At 40.9% G+C, this 23571-nt stretch overlaps 1 protein-coding gene across 2 annotated transcripts; it reads left to right on the top strand.

The window, feature by feature from the left end:
• Positions 1–1490: 1490 nt before the first annotated feature.
• Positions 1491–8601, top strand: btbd3b (BTB (POZ) domain containing 3b). Of its 2 annotated transcripts, XM_061690001.1 has the most exons (4): positions 1491–2367; positions 3046–3136; positions 4628–4746; positions 6362–8601. In XM_061690001.1, the coding sequence occupies exons 1-4, from the start codon at positions 2057–2059 to the stop codon at positions 7392–7394; spliced, it is 1554 nt and encodes a 517-aa protein (XP_061545985.1). In that variant the 5' UTR covers positions 1491–2056; the 3' UTR covers positions 7395–8601. The 2 variants fall into 2 exon arrangements, with proteins under 2 accessions (XP_061545985.1, XP_061545986.1); XM_061690002.1 differs by lacking the exon at positions 3046–3136 and having other exon boundaries at positions 2335–2367; positions 4638–4746.
• Positions 8602–23571: the final 14970 nt, after the last annotated feature.

The following is a 23571-nucleotide window of genomic DNA, read 5'->3' as shown; positions in this document are numbered from 1 at the left end:
CAGTTAATTGGGGATTATGGAAAGCTCAATATTGTGGCTCAAAGAAGTGGATTTAAAAAATACTATTCTTTTCACACTGCTCAGTCTTTTAGGATTTTGATTTACTTTTGTTTTTGTAAAAAAAAATGTAAAAATAACTTTCAAGCAAGGTAAATATTAAACATTTTAACATTTCAAAACCATGTATAGTATAAATAATAGAATATTAAACATTTTATACTTTCGTACTATCGCACACAAACATTTAAAACATCTTACCTCTTCTGCTTTAAATAGAATCCCCCACTGTGCAAAGTGGCAACTGCACAAGAGGAGCACAAGCACATGCATTATACATTGTGCAAAAGCGCAGTGTGCATTTATGGCTACTTCTCAGTCTACTCTTCTGCAGAGAGGACTTAAGAAAAAATTTCAGTCCTAGATATACTATATTGTTTTGTTTGTTTTGGAAAATAAGTTGTTTACCCCCCCAAAAAAACATTTGGTGAATAGGTTTCATTTAGCTGGAACTGACTCAAGGAGGTGGCAAAAGACAAAAATGTAATATTGAATTAATAATAAAATAAATAAATATTATTAATTATTATTATTATTGTTATTGTTTTTAATTATTATTAGTATTACTACTAGTAGTAGTAGTCATATTTTTAAATATTAAATATTTAAATATAAATTACTTTGTATATTTTTGTTTGTTCAGAACATTCTATATTATGTAGAAGCTATCGAGGTCCTTATAATAGTGGAAAATAATGTGGCGCCTCACAATGGTCAGGGATATTAATGATTCTCAATTAAGTCTAATTCATCAAATTCAAAACAATGGAAACACGCACACATACAGTACATACATTTTCTACTGCTTGTCCTCATTAGTGTTGCGGGTGAGCTGGAGAGAAATGGACTACATTGGTTGCCAGCCAATTGCAGGGCACATATGGACATCCATGTTTGTTGAATATGACAGGAAGACGGACAACTCGGAGAAAACCCATGCAAGCACGTGGAAGGGCCAATTTGTATTAATGCAGTATCTCAGATGAATCGTTTGTTTGACTAATTTTAAAATGTTTTGCATATCTGGTACAAGTGAACAACAAAAAGTATCCTATTACAGACACCTGTTTTAGAGGAGCTAGAAATGTAAGAAAATGCATCAGTTAATCAAATTGCCCTTCAAGAGAGCATCATAATTGCATTGCCCTTTCAAATTCCAGCCTGAATCTGATGGCTTTAGGCACTGGAAACAGGAAGTCGATTTGTAGAGGAATTCCTGTGACAGATAGCTGTCTCTTTAATTGAGACTTTGACAATTGCATATTCAAGTACTGTGCTGCACACTGCTGCATGAGCCAATCAAGAAAGCTGTGCGCTGCCATTGGCTGTACTACGAGGAGTTCTGTGTACTGCGAGGGGATGGGGGTGGGGCTGGGGGGGGGGTGTAGAAGGGGCTGGAGCAGGGTCTCCTCTGTGTGCTCCCATCTCTGTAGTCAGCAGAACGAGCGGTGGAGCAAAGCAACGCAGCATCCGCAAACGCAGCATCCAGGATGACGCCTGCACTCGATGGAAGAAGCACGAGAAGGAAGTGTTGAGGAGAACATGGAAGCGCTCCAAAGACGAGAGAGTAAGCTGTAAAGAAAAGACACAGCTGGAGTAAGAGTGGGAGATGAGAGCGACCGAAGCATCGCAGCTGTCTGTCTGAGAACCACTGCAGCAGCACTAAATCTGGGACTGTCAGACCAACCCTCAGCAGAGCGATAAGGGAGGAAGAGGCGATTTGAAGAGCGGGTCTCATCACTCTCAAGCGGCAATGGGATTCCCAAGAGCGGATCAAAGTTTACACAGAAAAAAAGTGGATCATAAGTGTGAACTTTGTCTTCAGAAAAATAGAGATGAGCAAGTTTTGAACTCTCATATAGTGGATTAGTGAGTGCTGCACTGCGTCCCAGTCGTGCGACCTGCGCTGTCATCTTCCCAGGTCCTCCCTCGCAGCTGTCTCCTCTCGGTGAATGTCCTTTCTGTGCGCTCTTCCACTGCTCGGCAGTTGAACACACTCATGGTCGATGCCAAGGGAAGGAACATGAAATGTCTGACTTTCTTCTTAATGCTGCCTGAGTCAGTAAAAAGCAAGTCAAGCAAAAGCTCCAAGAAGGGGAATGCCAGTGGCAGCCCCAAGCTGCCCCCAGTCTGCTATGAGATTATAACTCTGAGGAACAAGAAGAAGAAGAAGATGGCAGCGGACATATTTCCCACCAAAAAGCCGGCACCTGCCACAACTGTGCAACAGTACCAGCAGCAGAACCTCAACAACAACAACACCATACATAACTGTAACTGGCAAGGACTCTACTCCACAATCAGAGAAAGGTAGGCGACCGCAGCCGCTCTTAAACATCGGACACATTTATGGCTCTTCAATAAGAAAGAAAGAAACAGAACATAAAAAAATAAACGTCATCTTTGTGTGTATGTATAAGTGAGAGTTCCCTGCACCCTGCCCTTCATCTGCTGGGGTTATTCTCATTGACACCACCTTTGCGCCTGCAGACTTTGCCGCTCTAAAAGAGGTTGGATGGGCACGAAGTGCACTTTATATGCACAACAGGCCCAGATTGTTCTTTCCTAAGGGCAAAATATTTACCTTGGCCCGACGGCAAAAGATCCCAGCTGTCCGGTGCAAAATGTGTTGTTGGTTTTTTTTTTTGACCGGGCTTTGTTGTCTGTCCAGAACATTTTGTTTACCTACCACAGTGACATGCTCCTCTGCTCAATAATACATGAACCCAGATTCGTTGTGGGGCCATTTGTAGGCAGCTTTCAGTTATTCTCTCATTTATGAAGTTACAGCCATAAACTTCACATTAAAAGAGGCAGAAACGTTTAAGCAAGTACTTGTAAGAAGTCATAACATATATATAACTATATATTCTGGTGTTTTACATCTTTCCTCTCATTTAAACTGCCGTTTTATCTTACACATACTATGCCATACTCAAGGCATTAAATCCTTTAAAATGTTTTTTTTTTCTCTCTTTGTGCTTTCAGAAATTCCGTAATGTACAACAATGAGCTGATGGCAGATGTTCACTTTGTGGTGGGTCAGCCTGGTAGGACCAAGCGGCTGCCAGGACACAGAGTAAGGATTTTACAGTCATTAGGTGGAAAACAAACATATGAGCAAAATCAGCATTTGATAAACCTTCATCATCACTTCACGGAACTGAAATCCTTTGTGCTCCCTCTCGCTTCCGCACCACATAGTATGCCTGGTTCGAGACAGTCCTCAATTATTTATGTTAATGAGTCTGAATGAAAAAAGGGACTTCATCCTTGTTCCTCACAAGAGGAACTTCTACATCTTTGTGTCATCTTAAGAAAAAAAAATGCAATTACAGTATTCAGCTTTTATGTAACTGAAAACTGAAAAGCTCATCTTATTCATGTAGATAATCAAGAAGCTTTTCTACGTTTGCAGCACAATGTATGCATTACAAAGAGCCATCGTTATTATAATCAAGGCTATTTTCATCCTTTTTTTGTTTGCTTGTTGGGAAGTGGTTGTTTGACATCCGATGGCTCATAGATTTTACCATAAATTATTAATTACACTATATGCCTGGACAATAGGCATCACCTTAAAGCATGTCTGTTCTATTAGAATACATGATAAAATTCACATTAAGTCACAGATTATTATTTTTTTCTTTTAAACCATGAAAAGGCTACCGTGTGTTGTCACATTCAGATCAGCCCCGTGTGAGCAGTTTTCTTTTCATCTTGATGAGACCCGAATGTATAATCTATTATTGCTGGCTGTAGATCACTTAGTGCACTTTGAGAAGGCAGTTATGGAAGGACATGGTGGATGACTTGACTGCACTTAAAAGATGAAACATTATGCCAGTTGGATTAAATGACAGTGAATGCAGCATTTTTTTATTGTCTCCATTTGGCACTTATTGCCAAGAGCCAAGAGGTGCGACTAAGCACATCTTAAACTTGTCCACAAATGACCTCACTTTATGGAAAATAATCTTTAATATCAGTGTATCCTTGTGTTGTAACACAGGCTGGGTTCACTGCAATATTACTTACTGTATAGTAGGAATACTGTATATGCCACAACCAACCAACTTGCATTTAAAGTGTACAATCTTCTACCCTGCCTACCCCCAAACACAAACTGACATTGTACACGGGTAAGTAGCACCATTAATGGATTTGTTCTCATTTCTAACATTGGTGTCAGCATTATGTTGCAGTCAATTCGCTCAAGCTGTGATAAGTCATTAATTTCAGGAAATTGAATTTTCGCTATTCAATGGTGTGATTAGAAATGTATTTTATTTCTATCAGATGCAATCTTGTTTGTTAGAAACGTGCCTCTTCATCCTGAGGGTAAATAGTGCTCTATCTGGCTGAGCGCTGCTCATTATAAGTGAAACCCAACAAACGCAACCGACATTAATTACAACTGGGGAATCATTCAACAGCTGTGCTTCAAGTACACAGTTGCACATTCACAAACTATTCAAGTCCTATTACAACTATCAGGTGAAAGCATCTCTTGTTTAAATCAAATATGTGTTGAATTAATAAATGAATTTCTTTTTCCATTTTCTACCAGTATGTCTTAGCTGTGGGCAGCTCGGTGTTTCACGCCATGTTTTATGGTGAACTGGCTGAAAACGACGATGAGATTCATATTCCGGATGTGGAACCAGCTGCCTTTCTGGCAATGTTGAAGTAAGCATCCTCTCTTTTGTTTGGCCAATACATATTTACTGGCCATTTGTTATATTATCTTTATGTATCTTTATTCAAATAGCTCACCCCTGGATTGTCTTTTCAAATCCTTCGTTTGTCACGTCACTATCAGGAATTTAGTGCCTAAACGATAATGAATATTTATTCTGGTGGTTGTAGTGTGCAGTGGGATAGAACGGCACTGAATCACACTGAGAGGTGTTTAAAATATTTTATTACCTAATTTAGCCAAACGAGTGATCACATGAGTGTTACCTCTGAGTAGGATGAAGTGGAGTTCTACACCACAACAGACTACAATGACATAATGCATGTTGTTAAATGAATATTTCTCTGACAGTTTCAATCAGTGGGCGCCATCTTATGAAATTGTACAGCTGAACAATGTTGCCAGTGACTGTAGAGTAGGCACACATCCCATTCACATTGCTTTGAGTGGATAGAGCCATGACAACATTACTGTATCATTGCTTGTAAAAATTTGATCAACTATAACAGGGAAATGCTTGCATTTGTATGTATTATTTCCACTATCAAACATGGACCACTGTCAGCATGAAGATACAGTGCTGCCTCGACTTACGAGTGACCGGTTTCGGAGTGTTTAGAGGGAAGAGCTTTTTTGTCTTGAGTGGCGAGCAAAAATTTAAGTAGCTATATGGTGGCAGTGAACTTCACAACAAGCAGAAGATGGTCAACAAGCGCTTGCTTCAAACTGTTTATTGCCATACCTACAGTGTTTAAATTTGAAGTTTAAATATAGAACAAAGATAATTTCATGTGTATTTAATCAAACCACATAACTTACAAAAGTCTACTAGCTTAATACTAACACACATTGCAAAATGCCACACGCAACAGAAGGAGCACAATGTCCAGGGGCATTTAATTACACTATTACTTTGTTTTTATAAGTAAAAAAAAAAGAAATACTGTAAATATATTGTAGAGTGCCATTTTACTCTTTTTTCACTAAAAAAATAATTTCAATTAAGACAGTTTATTTGAGATAGGAGTGTTTTGAGTCACGAGCATTGTCAAAAAAGTCAGGGCACCACTGGATATCACATTGATTTTCACCACTGAATGAATTGAAATGCTATTAATCTGTTCTAGCAACAAAGAAACACCATATTTTTCCATGTCCCTAATAAAGTAATAGCATTGTAACATAAATATAAAAACAAATAAAAGAGAAAAGTGATATATACACAGTGTAGTACATTTGGGTGTCGATGTCAATTTAAGTGGCAAGGCCACGTGAATGACGTCAAGAGCCAGGAGTCAGTTGGGTTGCTCTGGTGACCACACAGTTAGTTCAGTGGGAGGTCTCCTTCATACTCCTCTAATCTTTTTTCGTCCACTTCATTCCAGCAGCATCATATATGAAGGCCACATGTTCCTCAAATTTCTTTCTCCTAACACATAACAAAAAATTGGACCAAGCAACGGCTAGTAACGCTTGTAAGTTGGGGCACTCCTCAGCCAAGGTACCACCTTATAGATAGCGCCAGTCCTTGCTTTCAAAGTTGCATGCTCTCCAGTATACTGTAATGAACAAGTTCATCATAGCAAACCACGTTTGTGTCAACAGGTACATCTACTGTGATGAGATTGACCTGAGCGCTGACACAGTCTTAGCCACTCTTTACGCTGCCAAAAAGTACATTGTTCCCCACCTGGCACGGGCCTGCGTAAACTTCCTGGAGACCAGCCTGAGCGCCAAGAACGCCTGCGTGCTGCTCTCCCAGAGCTGCCTGTTCGAAGAGCCCGAGCTGACTCAGCGCTGCTGGGAAGTGATCGACGCCCAGGCCGAGCTGGCGCTGCGCTCTGAGGGTTTCTGCGACATCGACTCCCAGACCCTCGAGAGCATCCTCCAGCGAGAGACACTCAACGCTAAAGAGATTGTTGTCTTTGAGGCGGCGCTCAGCTGGGCTGAAGCGGAGTGTCAGAGACAGGAGCTCACCTTGTCTGCTGACAACAAGCGGAAGGTTTTGGACAAGGCCATGTACCTGATACGCATCCCCACCATGGCTCTGGATGACTTTGCCAATGGAGCGGCTCAGTCAGGCGTGTTGACACTTAATGAGACCAACGACATCTTCCTTTGGTACACTGCTGCCAAGAAGCCCGAACTTCAATTTGTCAGCCAGCCGAGGGAGGGCCTGACACCCCAGCGTTGCCACAGGTTCCAGTCCTGCGCCTACCGAAGCAATCAGTGGCGTTATCGAGGCCGCTGTGACAGCATACAGTTTGCTGTGGACAAACGGGTTTTCATTGCGGGTTTCGGACTCTACGGCTCCAGCTGTGGATCAACAGAGTACAGCGCCAAGATAGAGCTCAAACGTCAGGGAGTGCTAATGGGACAAAACCTCAGCAAATACTTCTCGGACGGCTCCAGCAACACTTTCCCAGTGTGGTTTGAGTACCCGGTGCAGATTGAGCCCGATACCTTCTACACCGCTAGTGTGGTTCTGGATGGGAATGAGCTGAGCTACTTTGGACAGGAAGGCATGACAGAGGTGCAATGTGGGAAGGTGACATTTCAATTCCAGTGCTCTTCAGACAGCACGAATGGCACAGGCGTGCAAGGAGGTCAGATTCCTGAGCTGATCTTCTACGCCTAACGTTTGCACTTGAGATTTAAAAAAAATGATCACTTTGTGTAGCGTGGCCTGTTATTTATTTATTTTCCCACTATCGTTATACGCTGTTTGACTAATGAAAAATGTCTTATGTGTGTTATGTGTGATTTAGGTGAATGATTGCCCTGGTGAGGGCCAGATGTATGTCTCGGATGTTGGCATGTAGAAATACATATACAGATGAAAATATGAAGAAATCTATTTTGCACTTGAAGTGCATGTACATATGGATATATGTAAATTGTTAAATGTATATGAGGACACACTGAGGCTGACAGAAATAACTTTTATGATAAATAGCTACACTTAATATTATTGCTATGTTTGCATTGAATGCACATATATAGCAGCAATACGTCACATTCTTCTGTATTCTCTAATGAGTTCATGCGATTATCTGTATAGATTGTCAGCATTGTAATGGAGGGGAATATAAATACATCCACTTATAGTCAAAGTAGTGTGTCACTCATCAAGCATTTGTATTTGAGTGGTTGTGCTGCTTTTTGGTACTATCAATTTACTAATGATGAGAGGTCTTAGATTAGGGAGCGCTATGAGACACTTCTTACCCTCTGTAGCATGATGCTCTGCACTTACAATCACCCCTATCACAATAACTCCATCAGTGTTGTTATGCTCACAGTAAAATACATAAATGATCTTTTTTTTAAAAAAAAGCGAAGCTAAGCTATCCCCTTTCACTTCTAGAGGTTTCTCTCCTGTTTTTTCTTCTCTGACTGCATTGCAGTCTAATGTGTACTGCTAATTGTTCTTGCACCTTAGGTTTGTTTCACAGGAACAAGATCAATGGTGGACTGTGTGTGTGTGTGTGTGTGTGTGTGTGTGTGTGTGCGTGCGCGCGTGTGTATGTTTTGTGTGCGCGCCGGTGCGTGTGTAAAGCTGTCTCTCTTTCAGACTCGTCTTTGTTGAGATGCAGCACACTTGAAGAGTGTGTACTGTGTGTTGCAGAATTGCACTGAGGTTTTGTAATCGAAGGTGTTAATTTTCTTTAGTTGTTCTTCAAAATATATGACGGTTTGAGTGAAATTTAAATCTTGTATAAGAGCATCTGCAGGTTGGTCTGACGAGGACTAAGGATGGCGCTCAAGACGTGTTTACATGCTGGGTGACTTTTGAATGTGGATGATTGTTGATGAAGCAAATAAAGAACAACAAGAGATAATCATTACTTGTGATTTCCTTCCATAAACTAAAGATAATACTCTATTGCAACTTTATACATACTCAATGCATGTAAACAGTGACTGAAGTCTATTGAAGTCAACAGCAAAGGAAGGATGAAAGTACACGATGCAATTAAGTCTTAAGAGGGATGGACAACACTGGATTTTGAACACAGTTTCCAATATCCAATATAAACAAGGCTATGTTCTAAATCCATCTCAAGCTTTACAGTTACCACCAGCATAATAAAAGTCATACGACCTTAAGGAAGTAACAATTTAATGCAGCTACATTATTTTTTTAACCACAACAATAACATGGATGTGGACCTAAATTAAATCGTGAAAATCATCTCCATCCAAGCATGTGATTACGGAATGGAATGAGAAGAATTGACAGAATTAATTGTATGTGGGTTTTTTTATAGTACACAATTTGTCAGTGCTGAATGGTGAGATTAGGTGAGTCATGCAATTAGAGGGAGTTTATGTTCTCTAAGGAACCTGGTGAGAAACATTATTACTCTTGTGATCGTATGGCAGATAGTTGATTATCAATAAATCTGAGGGCATGTTGTAAGCAAGGCCATTAATTACACAGTGGAAACAGTGTGCCAAAAGACTGAGGCGAGCCTGTTGGGTTTGAATGATCTAAAAGTATGTTTCAACCACAAAATCCAGGAAGAGCCACTCCACTCCACATTCCCAAAAAACAGCTGATCATTTGCGACAACGCAACCAGTTCCTATAGATTACAATTGCAAAATTGATGTCACTCTTTGTCTATATGCGCACATCATGCACTTACGATGTGATGAGCCATTCATGGTTGAGAATAATCTTTTTTTAATGAGAGGTGACTGATTATTACAGGAGACCACTCAAGACGCGGTTGAAGGAAATGTAATTAAGTCCCACAGGGATGAAACTAAAACACATGGTTAGCCATCTAAAAATAATTAGTTTGTCAGTAAAGAAAAGCCCAGACTCACTCTGTGGGTAATAATGAGGAAGCCAGTACAGATTTTGTCGTATTTCTTCGAGAAATATTTACATTAAAGGGTAATGCTATCTCCAGGTTATGGGATTAACTCACATTCTAAACCATGTATACTGTTTAACTTGGTCAGTGGGTTTGCAGTCTAATATTTGTATTACTGATAAATGTAAGAATTCGGTATTTACAGTACACAGTACCACACTTTCAAAAGAAAATGGATACACAAGAGGGATACACACACAAAGTAACAACAATCACCCTGGAAGGCCTATTGAGGGTTGCAATTTTCATTCAAAAAGTGGCACCAAAGGCTCATTTTACAACCCCAATTCCAATGAAGTTGGGACATTGTGTTAAACATAAATAAAAACAAAATACATCCATCCATCCATTTTCTGAGCCGCTTCTCCTCACTAGGGTCGCGGGCGTGCTGGAGCCCATCCCAGCTATCATCGGGCAGGAGGCGGGGTACACCCTGAACTGGTTGCCAGCCAATCGCAGGGCACATACAAACAAAAAACCATTCAATGATTTGCAAATCATGTTTAACCTATATTTAATTTAATACAAAGACAAGATATTTAATGTTCAAACTGCTAAACTTTATTGTTGCAGCAAATAATCATTAACTTAGAATTTTATGGATGCAACACGTTCCAAAGAAGCTGGGACAGGTGGCAAAAAAGACTGAGAAAGTTGAGGAATGCTCATCAAACACCTGTTTGGAACATCCCACAGGTGAACAGGCTAATTGGGAACAGGTGGGTGCCATGATTGGGTATAAAAGAAGCTTCCCTGAATTGCTCAGTCATTCACAAGCAAAGATGGGGTGAGGTTCACCTCTTTGTGAACAAGTGTGTGAGAAAAGAGTCGAACAGTTTAAGGCCAATGTTCCTCAACATACAATTGCAAGGAATTTAGGGATTTCATCATCTACGGTCCATAATATCATCAAAAGGTTCAGAGAATCTGGAGAAATCACTGCATGTAAGCGGCAAGGCCGAAAACCAACATTGAATGCCCGTGACCTTCGATCCCTCAGGCGGCACTGCATCAAAAACCGACATCAATGTGTGCCTTCACACATTGATGTCGGTTTTTGATGCTTTTTGATGATGATTTTTTCATCACATGGGCTCAGGAACACTTCAGAAAACCAATGTCAGTAAATATCATGGAGCGCTAAATCCTGAAGTGCAACTTGAAACTCTACTATGCAAAGCAAAAGCCATTTATCAACAACACCCAGAAATGCCGCCGGCTTCTCTGGGCCCGAGCTCATCTAAAATGGACTGATGCAAAGTGGAAAAGTGTTCTGTGGTCCGACGAGTCCACATTTCAAATTGGAATTTGACTGTTATGGATGCAAAGTTCAAAAGCCAGCATCTGTGATGGTATGGGGCTGTGTTAGTGCCAATGGAATGGGTAACTTACACATCTGTGAAGCCACCATTAATGCTGAAAGGTACGTACAGGTTTTGGAGAAACATATGCTGCCATCCAAGCAACGTCTTTTTCATGGACGCCCCTGCTTATTTCAGCAAGACAATGCCAAACCACATTCTGCACGTGTTACAACAGTGTGGCTTCGTAGTAAAAGAGTGCGGGTACTAGACTGGCCTGCCTGCAGTCCAGACCTGTCTCCCATTGAAAATGTGTGGCGCATTATGAAGTGTAAAATACGACAACGGAGACCCCGGACAGTTGAACAGCTGAAGTTGTACATCAAGCAAGCATGGGAAAGAATTCCACCTACAAAACTTCAACAATTAGTGTCCTCAGTTCCCAAATGTTTATTGAATGTTGTTAAAAGAAAAGGTAATGTAACACAGTGGTAAACATGACCCTGTCCCAGCTTTTTGGAACATGTTGCAGCCATAATATTAAAAGTTAATGATTATTATGCTAAAAACAATAAAGTTTATCAGTTTGAACATTAAATATCTTGTCTTTGTAGTGGATTCAATTAAATATAGGTTGAACATGATTTGCAAACCATTGTATTCTGTTTTTATTTATGTTTAACACAACATCCCAACTTCATTGGAATTGGGGTTGTAACTTTCTTTTTTGGAGTTACAATTTGTGTATGCTCCAAGGCACCACCTAGACTTATAAAGTGTAATTTAGTTTTAAAACAAGGTGGTGAATACAAATAGACAGTGATAAAGGTGCATTATTTTATCATTATGTAAGATGCGTGGAGTAAATATATTTTGTGTACTTACCCTATACAGTATATAGAGTATATACACTATATTTCTAAAAGTATTTTCTCACCTGCCTTGACTCACATATGATTTTAAGTGATATCCCATTCTAAATCCATATGGTTTAATATGATGTTGGTCTACCCTTTACAGCTAAAACAGTTTAAACGAGGTTTAGGAATAGGTTTATAGTACATTTTGCCCATTCTTCCAGGAGCATATTTGTGTGGTCACACACTGATGTTGGAGGAGAAGGCCTGGCTCACTGTCTACTCGAAATCAACCCAACATTGTTCTATCGGGTTGAGGTCAGGACTCTGTGCGGGTCAGTCAAGTCCATCCATACCAAATTCCCTAATCCATGTCTTTATGGACTTGCTTTGTGCACTGGTGCACAGACATGATGGAACAGGAAGGGGTAATCCCCAAACTGTTTGACTGTCCAAAACCTCTTGGTATGCTGAAGCATTCAGAGTTCCTTTCACTGGATCTCAAGGGCTAATATTTTGGACATTTCCAGCTCTGTGGTTGCAGTTTGGAGATGGCCCCTTCCTGTTCCAACCTGACTGTGCATCAGTGCACAAATCAAAGTTCACAAAGACAAAGATGAGAGTTTTATATGGATGAACGGGCCAGTACAATCCTGACTTCAACCCTACCGAACACTTTTGGATGAATTAAAGCAAAGACTGAGAGGCAGGCCTCATCCATCATCAGTGTGTAACCTCAGAAATGCGCTTCTGGAGAAATTATAATAAATTCCCATCAACACACTCCTAAACCTTGTGGTAAGCCTTTCCAGAAGAGCTTAAGATGTTATAATTGCAGAGGGTGGACCAATATCATATTAAACCCTATGGATTAAGAATGGGATGTCACTTAAATTCATATCTGAATCAAGGCAGGTGAGAACTTTTGGCTTTGTAGTGTTAATGTAAAGTCAGTCTTATAGCAATAACTGATGTGAGTTTGGGGCCGGAATTTGTAATTTCAGTCTTTGGACCTCAATAAACCTTGCTGGTTCAACCTCAATGAACCAGTGGTGAAACATCAGTCTGTACACTCTCATCGGTTTCCTTCCCTTGCTGATTACCTCCATCGTGGTGAAATGTTACTGAAATAATAATAGACAAACTGAGAATAGAAACACAGCTGTGCGTTTTAAGAATTCATCAAAGAAAATAATCTCAAAATGCTTTATATAATTGATAACATCAAAGGAAATCACGAAGACTTTTCCCTTTTCATCATCACAAACCGGTGGTGGCCAACATTTTGGAGGTACTGAATTGTGTTTCATGTGCTTTCACGGAACCCTTCCTATCTTCGACTCTCGCTGAAGTGATTCGCAGGCGAGTGTGAAGCGGTTGGGATGAAAATCAGCACCTCCAAATCTGAGGCCATGGTCCTCAGTCAGAAAAGGGCAGAGTGGCGTTCCAGGTCGAGGAAGAGATCCTGCCCCAAGTGGAGGAGTTCTAGTATTTCAGGGTTTTCTTGTTCACTTAAGTGTTTGGAAACTCAAGCAAGCTGTCATTTTGATTTTTCTTTATTTCCAGAAAAGTTGTCAATTTGGAGGTGGGGGGATTCCGCCCGACAGCGACAACATATTGTATAAAATACATAGAATCAACTTGCTAGTGGAATATGGACTTTTAAGACCCCACAGCTCCTTTAGCTGTTGTGACTAAGCGTAGTAGGTGCACTTTGCTGGTTACCAAATTCATTGTCTTGACGAGGAGAATAAAAAAATAAAAGTATTACAAGATATTCAACATACATTCGGGCACAGAATTGCAGTAAAAGGGAAAATGAGCAAAATGTATAGCAAAAAATGTATCCTGACTAGTACTGTATGTAAGTAGAGTGATGGTTTCTAATCATTTTCACACAAATTATTGGTGGGCACTAATGGCAGGGGGATAACAAAAGGTCACAAAGTTCAGCAAGGAGGTGCAATCAAAGGCAGGGGGGAGATTAAAATGGGGCCACCTATTGCTCATTTGTCGCCAAACTGCAGTGCTAAAGAGCTACAAAATATGAGGGGTATTATTTCCAGTAATCTCCTATCTTGGAGCTGCTGCCAACCACATGGGATCGGGGTGCAATGCACAAGCAGCAGCCCTGTGATTGTGTGTCTTGTTTATCTATTTATTTATTCATTGCTACCACCCTGCGCTAAAGGTTTTCAACTGCCTGGCCATTCAGAGACTAGCTTTTATGCAAGATTAGCCTGTTTATAGCGATGTCACTGAGCTTTGCAAGCATCAATAGAGCTGCAATTTCTTGAGGTAAAGGCTTTTTGTGTCTGGTGAAGTACTGTTGCTGAAAAAAGTAGAAATGCACTTTCCTTGAATAATGAAGTTGCACAGCTTATTTAAACTGGATGGAAATATACACAGCACACTGTAGCAGGCATAGAGTGGGTAGATTAAAGTACCTTGCAGTGGTGCAGCGGTAAATACACTCTTTACATAATAGCATGTTTGTCCAATGAGGTATGACCTCTGCGGATATACTGTAGGTAAACAGAAATCCATGCATCTATTTTTTATTTTAATTTTTTTACCATTGCTCTTCATTCGCAGAGTGAGCTGGACCCTATCCCAACTGAGAGGAGAGAGACAAACACCCTAGACTGGTTGCCTGCCAATTGCAGGGAATATATAGACAAACAATTCACATTCATGATCACACTTTTCACAGTTATGGACAATTTAGAGTCTTTAATGCATCAAACATGCATGTTTTTATAATGTGAGAAGAAGCTGGAGTGCCTGGAGAAAACCCACACAAGCACGGGGAGAACATGCAAACTTCACCCTGGAAGGTCACCCCTAACCTCCAAACAGTGAGGCAGATTTCGTAACCCCTAGACCAGGGGTGTCAAACTCTTTTTTGTCTCGAGCCGCATTGTAGTTATGATTTCCCTCAGAGGACCGTTAGGACAGTGAAACCATATAAATGTTTAATCATCACCAAAACACCCATCCATCCATTTTCTGAGCCGCTTCTCCACGCTAGGGTCGCGGGCGTGCTGGAACCTATCCCAGCTGTCATCGGGCAGGAGGCGGGGTACCCTCTGAACTGGTTGCCAGCCAATCGCAGCGCACATACAAACAAACAACCATTTGCACTCACAGTCACACCTACGGGCAATTTAGAGTCACCAATTAATGCATGTTTTTGGGATGTGGGAGGAAACCGGAGTACCCGGAGAAACGGGGAGAACATGCAAACTCCACACAGGCGGGACTGGGGATTGAACCCGGGTCCTCAGAACTGGGAGGCCGACGCTCTAACCAGTCGGCCACTGTGCCGCCTTCACCAAAACATATTATTACCATTACACAACAAATTGAGGGATAACTAGTTTTGAAATCAGAAGACAAGGATAATAGTTTGTTCAAGTATTGTTTAAGTTACTGTAGAAGAAGGGTTTGATAACAGAAAAATGCAATATCACAACATTATTGTTTATTATTATGGCACTTTGGAATTTGGGTACAGATTTAAGCAGAAATCACAGAAGTTGACGAGCATGATTTGCTTTCGCGGGCCAAATAAAATGATGTGGCGGGTCGCATCTGGCCCCCGAGCCTTGAGTTTGACACCATGCCCTAGATCATTGTGCAGATTCAGATTCAAGAAATAAATAAATTTCATTTTGAAAAGTAAATGTGTTACACTTCATTACATGCTGTTACGTTTTTAACTATGGTCAAGTTTACCTTTCATTCAGAGCGTAATAAGGTCTGATCAAGATGTTGAATGTTGACAGCTTCCTACATGAGAGAGGTGCTCAGGGCTGAGCATGCTACTTTTTTGTGAGCACTCCAGAGCCGCTCCTCATGTTGTCTAAGGCAGCTTCTTGGCTTTGATAGCATAGAGCGAGAGGGGCCGTCTCTCCCCAGGGTCTGATATAATGAGTGAGAGCTTACTAAACATGATCTGCAGCTCTCGCAAATAGGCTACTTGAAATAGCTGGAGTCTGAGAAATAACCAGCAGCGGCAAGGCATTTGTAGGAATGCTATCTGACTCAATTTGTGTTTCAATATGATACAGTGGTAGAGCACAGAGGGGCTGTTTGTGCTGATTCTGAACGCCAACAGTGGAACCACAGCTTTCCAGTTTGTAGCAAGCACTGGTAGCTTTCATATGATTGCATTCATCCGGGGAACAGATGTGAATAGAATTGTACTGCAGAGGCTACCAGAAACACTTCACATGGTCAGAAAAAAAAAATCTTATCACTTGGCAGCATAGGGTCAGAAAACCAAAAGATACATCATACTCGAATTAAGGTATTTCTAAGAGTCAGCAGATATGTTCGACATGAATCCATTCTTTGTTCCTTACCACACAATAAGATAACAGAATTGAATTTGCTGAAAGCTCGTTTTCCTCACATTTGCAGTGGCCACTGTAGCTATAAAGTCGTATGAAAGACAACTGACCTCTACCAGACTGTCCTTGCAGCCCCGATTCCAGAAGTAGAGCACCATCCTTAACTCCCCTGCAACATGTATGGTCTGCTGATTACAAAAAAGACTGTCATTATATTTAAGCTACCAGCACCATTTAAAAAGGCACATCCAAGCGTATGTAAAATGTAGAAGCTGGCGGCATGAAATCTTTGAAGCAGAGACTCAGCGTTCAATCAAGGAGGGATTGAGCGTAATACACCTTTGCATTCATAACAGCGTCACATTTTCATATTCCGTTGTGTGCATAAACATCGTCACAGCTGCGCCATCTTGGCCTATTTGTCAAGCTGATAATGAATCTGATGTTTGCAAAGCAAAGAATCTCTTCTCATCCCACCATTAACTCAGATAATTACTGCAGCTGCCTCAACCCACTCAATGACACAGTTTCGAAGATATAAACACTATAAAATCTCTGTTTATATCTTTATGTTGAAAGAGTTGAAGAAAAACCTGTTTAGAATACCACTAAAATATTCAATATTTCTGAACTCTGGCAATTTAAAATGAGTTTGCTCATCCTCATTAGAGAATTTTGCAGTAGCTGGTGTCAGCGTTCATCCGACCCGACTAAAACTCTCTCGGCTCACGCTTTTTGGAGTCGATCCCCAAACCATTTCCTCACTAGTGCCCTCAATAATGGCCTCAGTTTAATCTCCAGCGTGCCTTACCTTTGCCTTCCTTTCATTTCCCTTTGAGATAGCAAAGCTTCTCTCACTCTGAGCTGCTGGAAACAATCACGGGGAATGGGAGGAATAATGTTGTATTTTGTGGATATTTTCCATGTGTGACTATTTTGTATTCGCCTGCAGCATGTCCAACTGTGACTAAACATATTATCATGTTTAGTGCAAAAGAAAGCCATAGGACATCGCTTATAAAAGCACGCTTCCATACAGTATGTTGGACAAAGATAACAATTACAGTACATGTGAATGATAGACAGTGCAGCAACATTTTACTCAAAGTTTCTCCCAAATAGCCCCGCACTCACTGGCATTAAGTTATACTGTATATGTTCATCGGGCAGGAAATTGTACACAGTCGTGAGATGGACATTATACATTCACTCAGCATGGGATGAAGACATGCACGCATTGTTTTTAGTTGTAAATATGGGTTTGTTCTGGCAGATCAACGTCAATAGAATATCAAAAGAAGCTTGAGAGTCTCATGGTGGTAGTGGATGGATGAACAGTAAGAACTTGACAAAGTAATTCAACATTATATTTAAACGCTATTTTTAATGTTATATTTGTGAAAGGCTCCATAATGCTAATAATGTACATGAACAAGCATGTGCATTGAACATTTTAAAAGTGCACTAGATTAAAGTGTGTTACTGCACATTTGCATACTATACATTTTGCAGGAGAACAGTGTACGGTTGTGAAGTATACAGTATATACAGTATACGTGGTAGAGGGTATACAGTGTATATTTAAACTAGCTCTGAGGCAGGTTCAAAAATCGGTCCGTCCACATCCATCATCCCTCGGGATCTACAGCGGGAATGCACAGTGCTCCACTATCTTGCGCCACACCAGCTAGCTACGAGCTGCGGCCGGATACCTATCGCCGTTAAAACCTGTCCTTTCACGGTGCGGAGCCGGTCTTCTAAGTCACTCATCCTTGACTCCATTGCAACAAATAAGCAACACTTCTGACATGTATCGTTATCATGAAGGGATGACATGAAGTAATTAACAGGAGAAGACGGAGAAGCCACGCTAACTGTTAAACAATTGTGAAATGTAGTCACGAAACACAAGAATAAATGCTTGGGTGCTACAGTACACCTTTCACTAAAGTCTGGATGGAATCGTGTTACAGCGGCCGGTAACCGACTATGAACAGCAAATTAGCAGATACATTAACAATACACCAGCTACACAGCAAGCGCACATGAAAACCAGAAATTATTTACTATATTACCGAAAACATCAGCCAGGAAGAGAAGTCTTTAAGGTCAAAAGTATATTAATATAGACTATTAAATAGTTAGCATAGCAGCAGTGTTATTTTTGTTCATTTGCATCAAGAGTGCTGAATCTTAATTTTGATTTATATCTGTTTTTGTTGTTGTTATCTTACTTGCTTCTTTTGATGAATTTAGTTTTGTTAAATTACAACCCATTCAGAAATGAGATGGGGCTTCCGCGCTGTAAGTCTTTAAGTTCATCCCGTGAGGTGGGTGGGTCATGAAAAAAATGAGCACCAAGCAAAAGCCTCAGGTGCTCCTTTGAAAACCATACCAAAACTGTCATGTGCACCCCTCGGTATAAAAACACAAAATATATTGAAATGCAACTTACTCTTTTCTCTTATGGACCAAATGCCTAATACACAACATTTACAGTTGCAGGCAAAATGTCTCCAGGTCTTTATATATGCAATATTGTAATAAAAAAACAAATTGCGCTTTGTATTGGCTGCAATTGAAATGCTCTCATATAAGAAATGTTTCATGCAATGACAACAGGGGAGTGTGTGTAAATGCGACTCCAGCCTGCAAATGGTAAATTACACGTTTCGTATTCCAACACATCAACTGTTATTCTAGCTTTTCTTAGAAATATTGACCTACTTACCTTCCTACCAACCCTATCGAACCATCTATCCATTTTCCGTAGCGGTTATCCTCACACGCGTCGCGGGCTTGCTGGAGCCTATCCCAGTTGACTTTGGGTGAGAGGCGAGGTACACGCTGAACAGGTCGCCAGCTAATCGCAGCCTACCTACATACATGATTTCCTTTGATGTTATCAATTATATAAAAAAAATTTATTTCTCAATGTATTTATCGCTCTATCTGATTACAAGAAAACAACCTGCATTTTGCAGCACTTGGAAATAAAGGTAAAGAATCAAACATAAATGAGAGTATTGTTCAAATGGGCAAGGTCAGTAAATGTTCCTTGATACGTCAGGCAACAAAGAGTGTGACTAATTCACATCAACACTGGCCTGAATGAAAAGGCCCAATTTCTGTTCTTGTTTACTTACACCCCCAATGATTTCTCAATTTAGATAATCCCCTGAGCATCTCTCTATCAATAGCAGAGATCTAACTATGGCAAAGAAGAGGCATGTGAAATATCAAAAGGCCAAGCACCATACATCAGCACTCAACAAGATTGGAGTGCAGGTGGGTGGAGGTAGCTTACTCCATTCTGCAATGCTACACCTCCAGCAATCTTTACCAAGAGGAGGGGCAGTTGGAATCCCATCTCTCGGTGATGAAATTCTTTTCATCATTCCCTATTTGCATAACAAAGGTGCATACAACGTATTATATATGGTAACATGTAACTGTAAACCTCTACAAGGAGACTGTCGAACCAACACTGCCCTCTTTTTCCAAGACTAGTCGTCAGTTCGTGTGCACATTGACTTGAAATGTTCCCCAGCCACAACCTCGCACCTTTCATTTCATGTCATTAGAATTTTCACATCTTTAAAAATGCATTCGACCGTGCAACTGCAGGACATTCGGACTGCAAACGACCTGCTATTCCCCGATGTCGTACATGCTATTTGAATGCATCCTTTTAAATGGCAATACTGATAACCATTGACTTCTTTCTCATGACCCCACTCGCAGTTCAGTGAAGCACAGAGACGAAGGTGTAGGTCTGTAATATTTCATCACAGGTCTATTAGGCTGATAAGAGGGATGAGATGAGACGAAAGGGCCATCACTGCTGAGGAGCCATGCCAGGTGTCACACTAAGAAGTGGCCAAAGAGAATGCTTTCAATGTCAAATTTAGCTGCACTGACTTTGCCAACTGTGGGCCTGTGAAGCTCTTTTGGACTCTTTTGTAATTAAGGGCTATAGAAATAAACTTGACACTGCACAAATACAGTTATTTATCTGTTTAAAAAAACTAACTACATACAGTCTCTCGTGGTCTGATGTGCTTTTTTTAAATCGAGTTTGTCCTCAAATGGTGAGTAGACACCTGTAAGTCAACAGAAAAAATGTCTGCCGACTTGTTGTCAGGGAGAGTTCGTGGATACCTGTAATATGCGCTTCACCGGGCATTGAACAAACCAGAAAATGTCAGTAATGCCCAGTAAGTGGTGTCTGGATAGTAATAAGTAGTAAAGTAAAAGTAGAAAAGTAAAGTAGTACGAGTAGTAGTACTGTCTAGTAAGTATCAGACTTGTGCCAAAAGACAAAGACAGACAGTCAGACACACACATTCAAAGCAAAAAGAGCTCTGCGAGGATTACATGGATTTCATACTTAAAACATTACTCTGTATTAAATATAAATACATATTGAAAAGAAAGTGGACATTTGCTCGATCTGGTGCACTGCCCCCTGTTGTCCCAAATGCTGTGTCGCCACTGGACGGAAATATTGGGCCACAACTCTTAGTCAGTGAATTCAGATGTTTCATCCTGTTTAAAATGTCCAGTGCCTGACCAGGAGGATTAACTGTGAAATATTTCTGAATGACTGTGTTGTTCTGAGAAGCTAAATGAATTGGAGTGATACTATACTACTTACTTCTGTTGCAATTCTGACTGTAAAATGTCTTTCTACATACAGTTATATATTGATTAAGTATAAGTGGTAAAATTGCATGTGTGGAGGTTTTTTTGGACCTGCTGCAACTGCAGAGCTGCACACTGTAAAGTTAGGGATGAGGCAAATGCTGAGACGCACAGTACATAAAAGATCTCAATACTGCTGACTCAGTAATTGCAAAGTTCTAACCATCTTCTGGCATGAACATCAGCACAAAACTCCTTCACGGCATAGGTTTCCATGGCACAATGCCAAGCATTGGATAATGTAGTAGTCGTAAATGCACTCCGCCTGCTCTGGAGCAGTGCAAACGTGTTCTGTTGAGTGACAAATGCTTCTGTATCTGGAAGTCTGGTGGTAGAGTTTGGGATGATAAATTCCAGGAGATAGATTGCATTGTTATTATAATGTATAATGTTAAATTGTGGAGGGTGTATATTATCGGCTTGTTTCCTGGGGGTTTGCCAGGTGAAATGAGGAGGGATCTTAAAATATTCATCTTTAATGAGACAACAATGCTAGGCTTACAACATTTTTGTTCTGCTCCAGCATGACTGTGCCCTATTGTAAGAAGCAGGGATGGAGTTTGGAGTAGATGACAACATTTTAGGGGGGCGTCAGCCCCCTAATATAGATCTGGAGACGCCACTGTGGCAGACCATACAGTGTGGAGAATGAAATGTGTTTGGATTAAGTAGGTTTAGCCTTGAAAATGATACCAAGTAAAGCAATGGAGGTCTTATGTATACAGAACAAATAGAAGTGAGAGACCATGGGAAAACAAAAGGGGTGGGGGAGGCAGAGCATATGTGGAGTATTTGCATGAGATCTTGAAGAAAAGACATTTTAATTGCTGCTGTAATTGATCTGTCAGAGGATGCCTTATGCTACTATGAGTAAAAAGATCGCATTAGTGTCCAGTACTGCAGTTGTTTATTGTACCCAGTTAGATGAAGCAAAAAGACTAATAAGGTTAGCACCGTTATGAGTGCTGCTCTGGGCACGCTTGTCTGCAGATAAAGCAGCATAGGTTCAAAGTTTTCAGTGGCGTGGCGTCAGTGGTCACTGCAGCCATGTTTATCTTGATGGAGGGAAGGCTGACTTTTATTGAAAAATCAACAAGTTCAGGCAGGAATAAATCTGGACACGGGCAGATGCATTACATAAATTACGCTTTAGCACTACCATGCAAGTCCCTCCAATATTCAGTACAGCACTTGAGGACCTGAAGAAGATTTGCAGGATTAGAAGTTGTAAGCCAGGCCAGCTCGATAAATTGATTGGCTCCGCACTGAGAGCTGCATTCAATTTCCCAACAATTAGATGCACCTGAAGGTTAATATGGTAGTCAGTTAATGTGTGGTATTTGTGTTATCTAAAACAATGATTCGTAACCAGGGCACACAGGGCTGTGGCACACTAGTGTGCTGTGGGAAATCATCCAATTTCACTTAATTCATTCGCTCACTTCATCTAGCTGTGCAAGTAATATTTAGTGACAAGCAGAACAATTAAATGCTCTTCTGTTACTTGGAAGAAGGGACAACCAACCTGTGTATCCACCTGTTAACATTCATACGACACAATAAGGCATGACTTTCAGTGAGTATATCAGCTTGGTCTTTGATTAAACCTGCCCAGATTTCACTCTAAGTATGTCAACGTGAGTAAATCAAAAGAAGATGATCATTTTTGATATTTTGGACTCATTAAAAATTGGGGGGATGGTGGACGACTAGTTAGCAGATCTGCCTCACAGTTCTGAGGACCCGGGTTCAAATTCCGGCCTCGCCTGTGTGGAGTTTGCATGTTGTCCTCGTGCTCTGCGTTGGTTAGCGCCGGGTACTCCGGTTTCTTCCCACATCCCAAAGACATGGTTAATTGAAGACTCTAAATTGCCCATAGGTGTGAATGTGACTGCGAGTGGTTGTTTGTTTCTATGTGCCCTGCTATTGGCTGTCGACCAGTTCAGGGTGTACCCCGCCTCTCGCCTGAAGATAGCTGGGATAGGCTCCAGCACGCCCGCGACCCTAGTGAGGATAAGCGGCATGGAAAATGGATGGATGGATGGATATTGGGAAAGACCAATCTAAACTAACACTCCTTCACCTTCACTTGTTTTGTTTTGTGTCTTTTTGTATATACAGAACACTGATGTCACTGGTGCCATCTGTTTGGCTGACAGGTTCAAATCTTGGCAAGGCATCTATACTGATATAATGAAGGTCACTTCGTAATTAATCATGCAAAGAGACTAATGCATTAGGGGGATAGGTTGCCTCTCATGATGAGGGTTGGTAAGTCCTCTGGATCATCTCTAAGCAACAATATATGAAGTAAGTCCCCACTCTGACCTGGTTACGACACTTCCTTCCCCCTATGACCGCGGTATGTTTTTAATAAGGGTGCTTTTTATGCCTAGTGGCAGTTTGCTTCCAATTCAACCCTCCTGTCTGATTTTATATTCTGAGGATGTTGTAGGTCTCCCGGTCTGACCATATGAGAATGAAATTTCTCTCCTGGGATGTGGGGAGATGTCGTTGGTGCGGCGCACACTGAGGTTTGAGAGGCAGGGACGGCAGGAACATTACATGGTTAAAATGAAACCTCACATTAGGCTATTTATATTCAAAAGAAGCCATGTTGTGCCCTCCTATTGTGTCTCAATGTAAAGCAGTGTAGGGAATGAATGTGGGGTAACTGAGAAAGATGGGGTCAATGCAGATATAAAGTGCTGAA

Source organism: Phycodurus eques, chromosome 11 (genome assembly GCF_024500275.1).
Source record: "Phycodurus eques isolate BA_2022a chromosome 11, UOR_Pequ_1.1, whole genome shotgun sequence".
In the NCBI taxonomy this organism is placed as follows: Eukaryota; Metazoa; Chordata; class Actinopteri; order Syngnathiformes; family Syngnathidae; genus Phycodurus; species Phycodurus eques.
This window is presented reverse-complemented; position numbering and strand designations above follow the sequence as displayed.

What these genes read in the sequence shown, in the direction of transcription:
- btbd3b (XM_061690001.1), top strand. Translation starts at nt 2,057, where the DNA reads ATGGTCGATGCCAAGGGAAGGAACATGAAATGTCTGACTTTCTTCTTA. An exon ending in TACTCCACAATCAGAGAAAG is followed by an intron (nt 2,368 to 3,045) that starts GTAGGCGACCGC and finishes TTGTGCTTTCAG; the next exon opens with AAATTCCGTAATGTACAACA. An exon ending in GCCTTTCTGGCAATGTTGAA is followed by an intron (nt 4,747 to 6,361) that starts GTAAGCATCCTC and finishes TTGTGTCAACAG; the next exon opens with GTACATCTACTGTGATGAGA.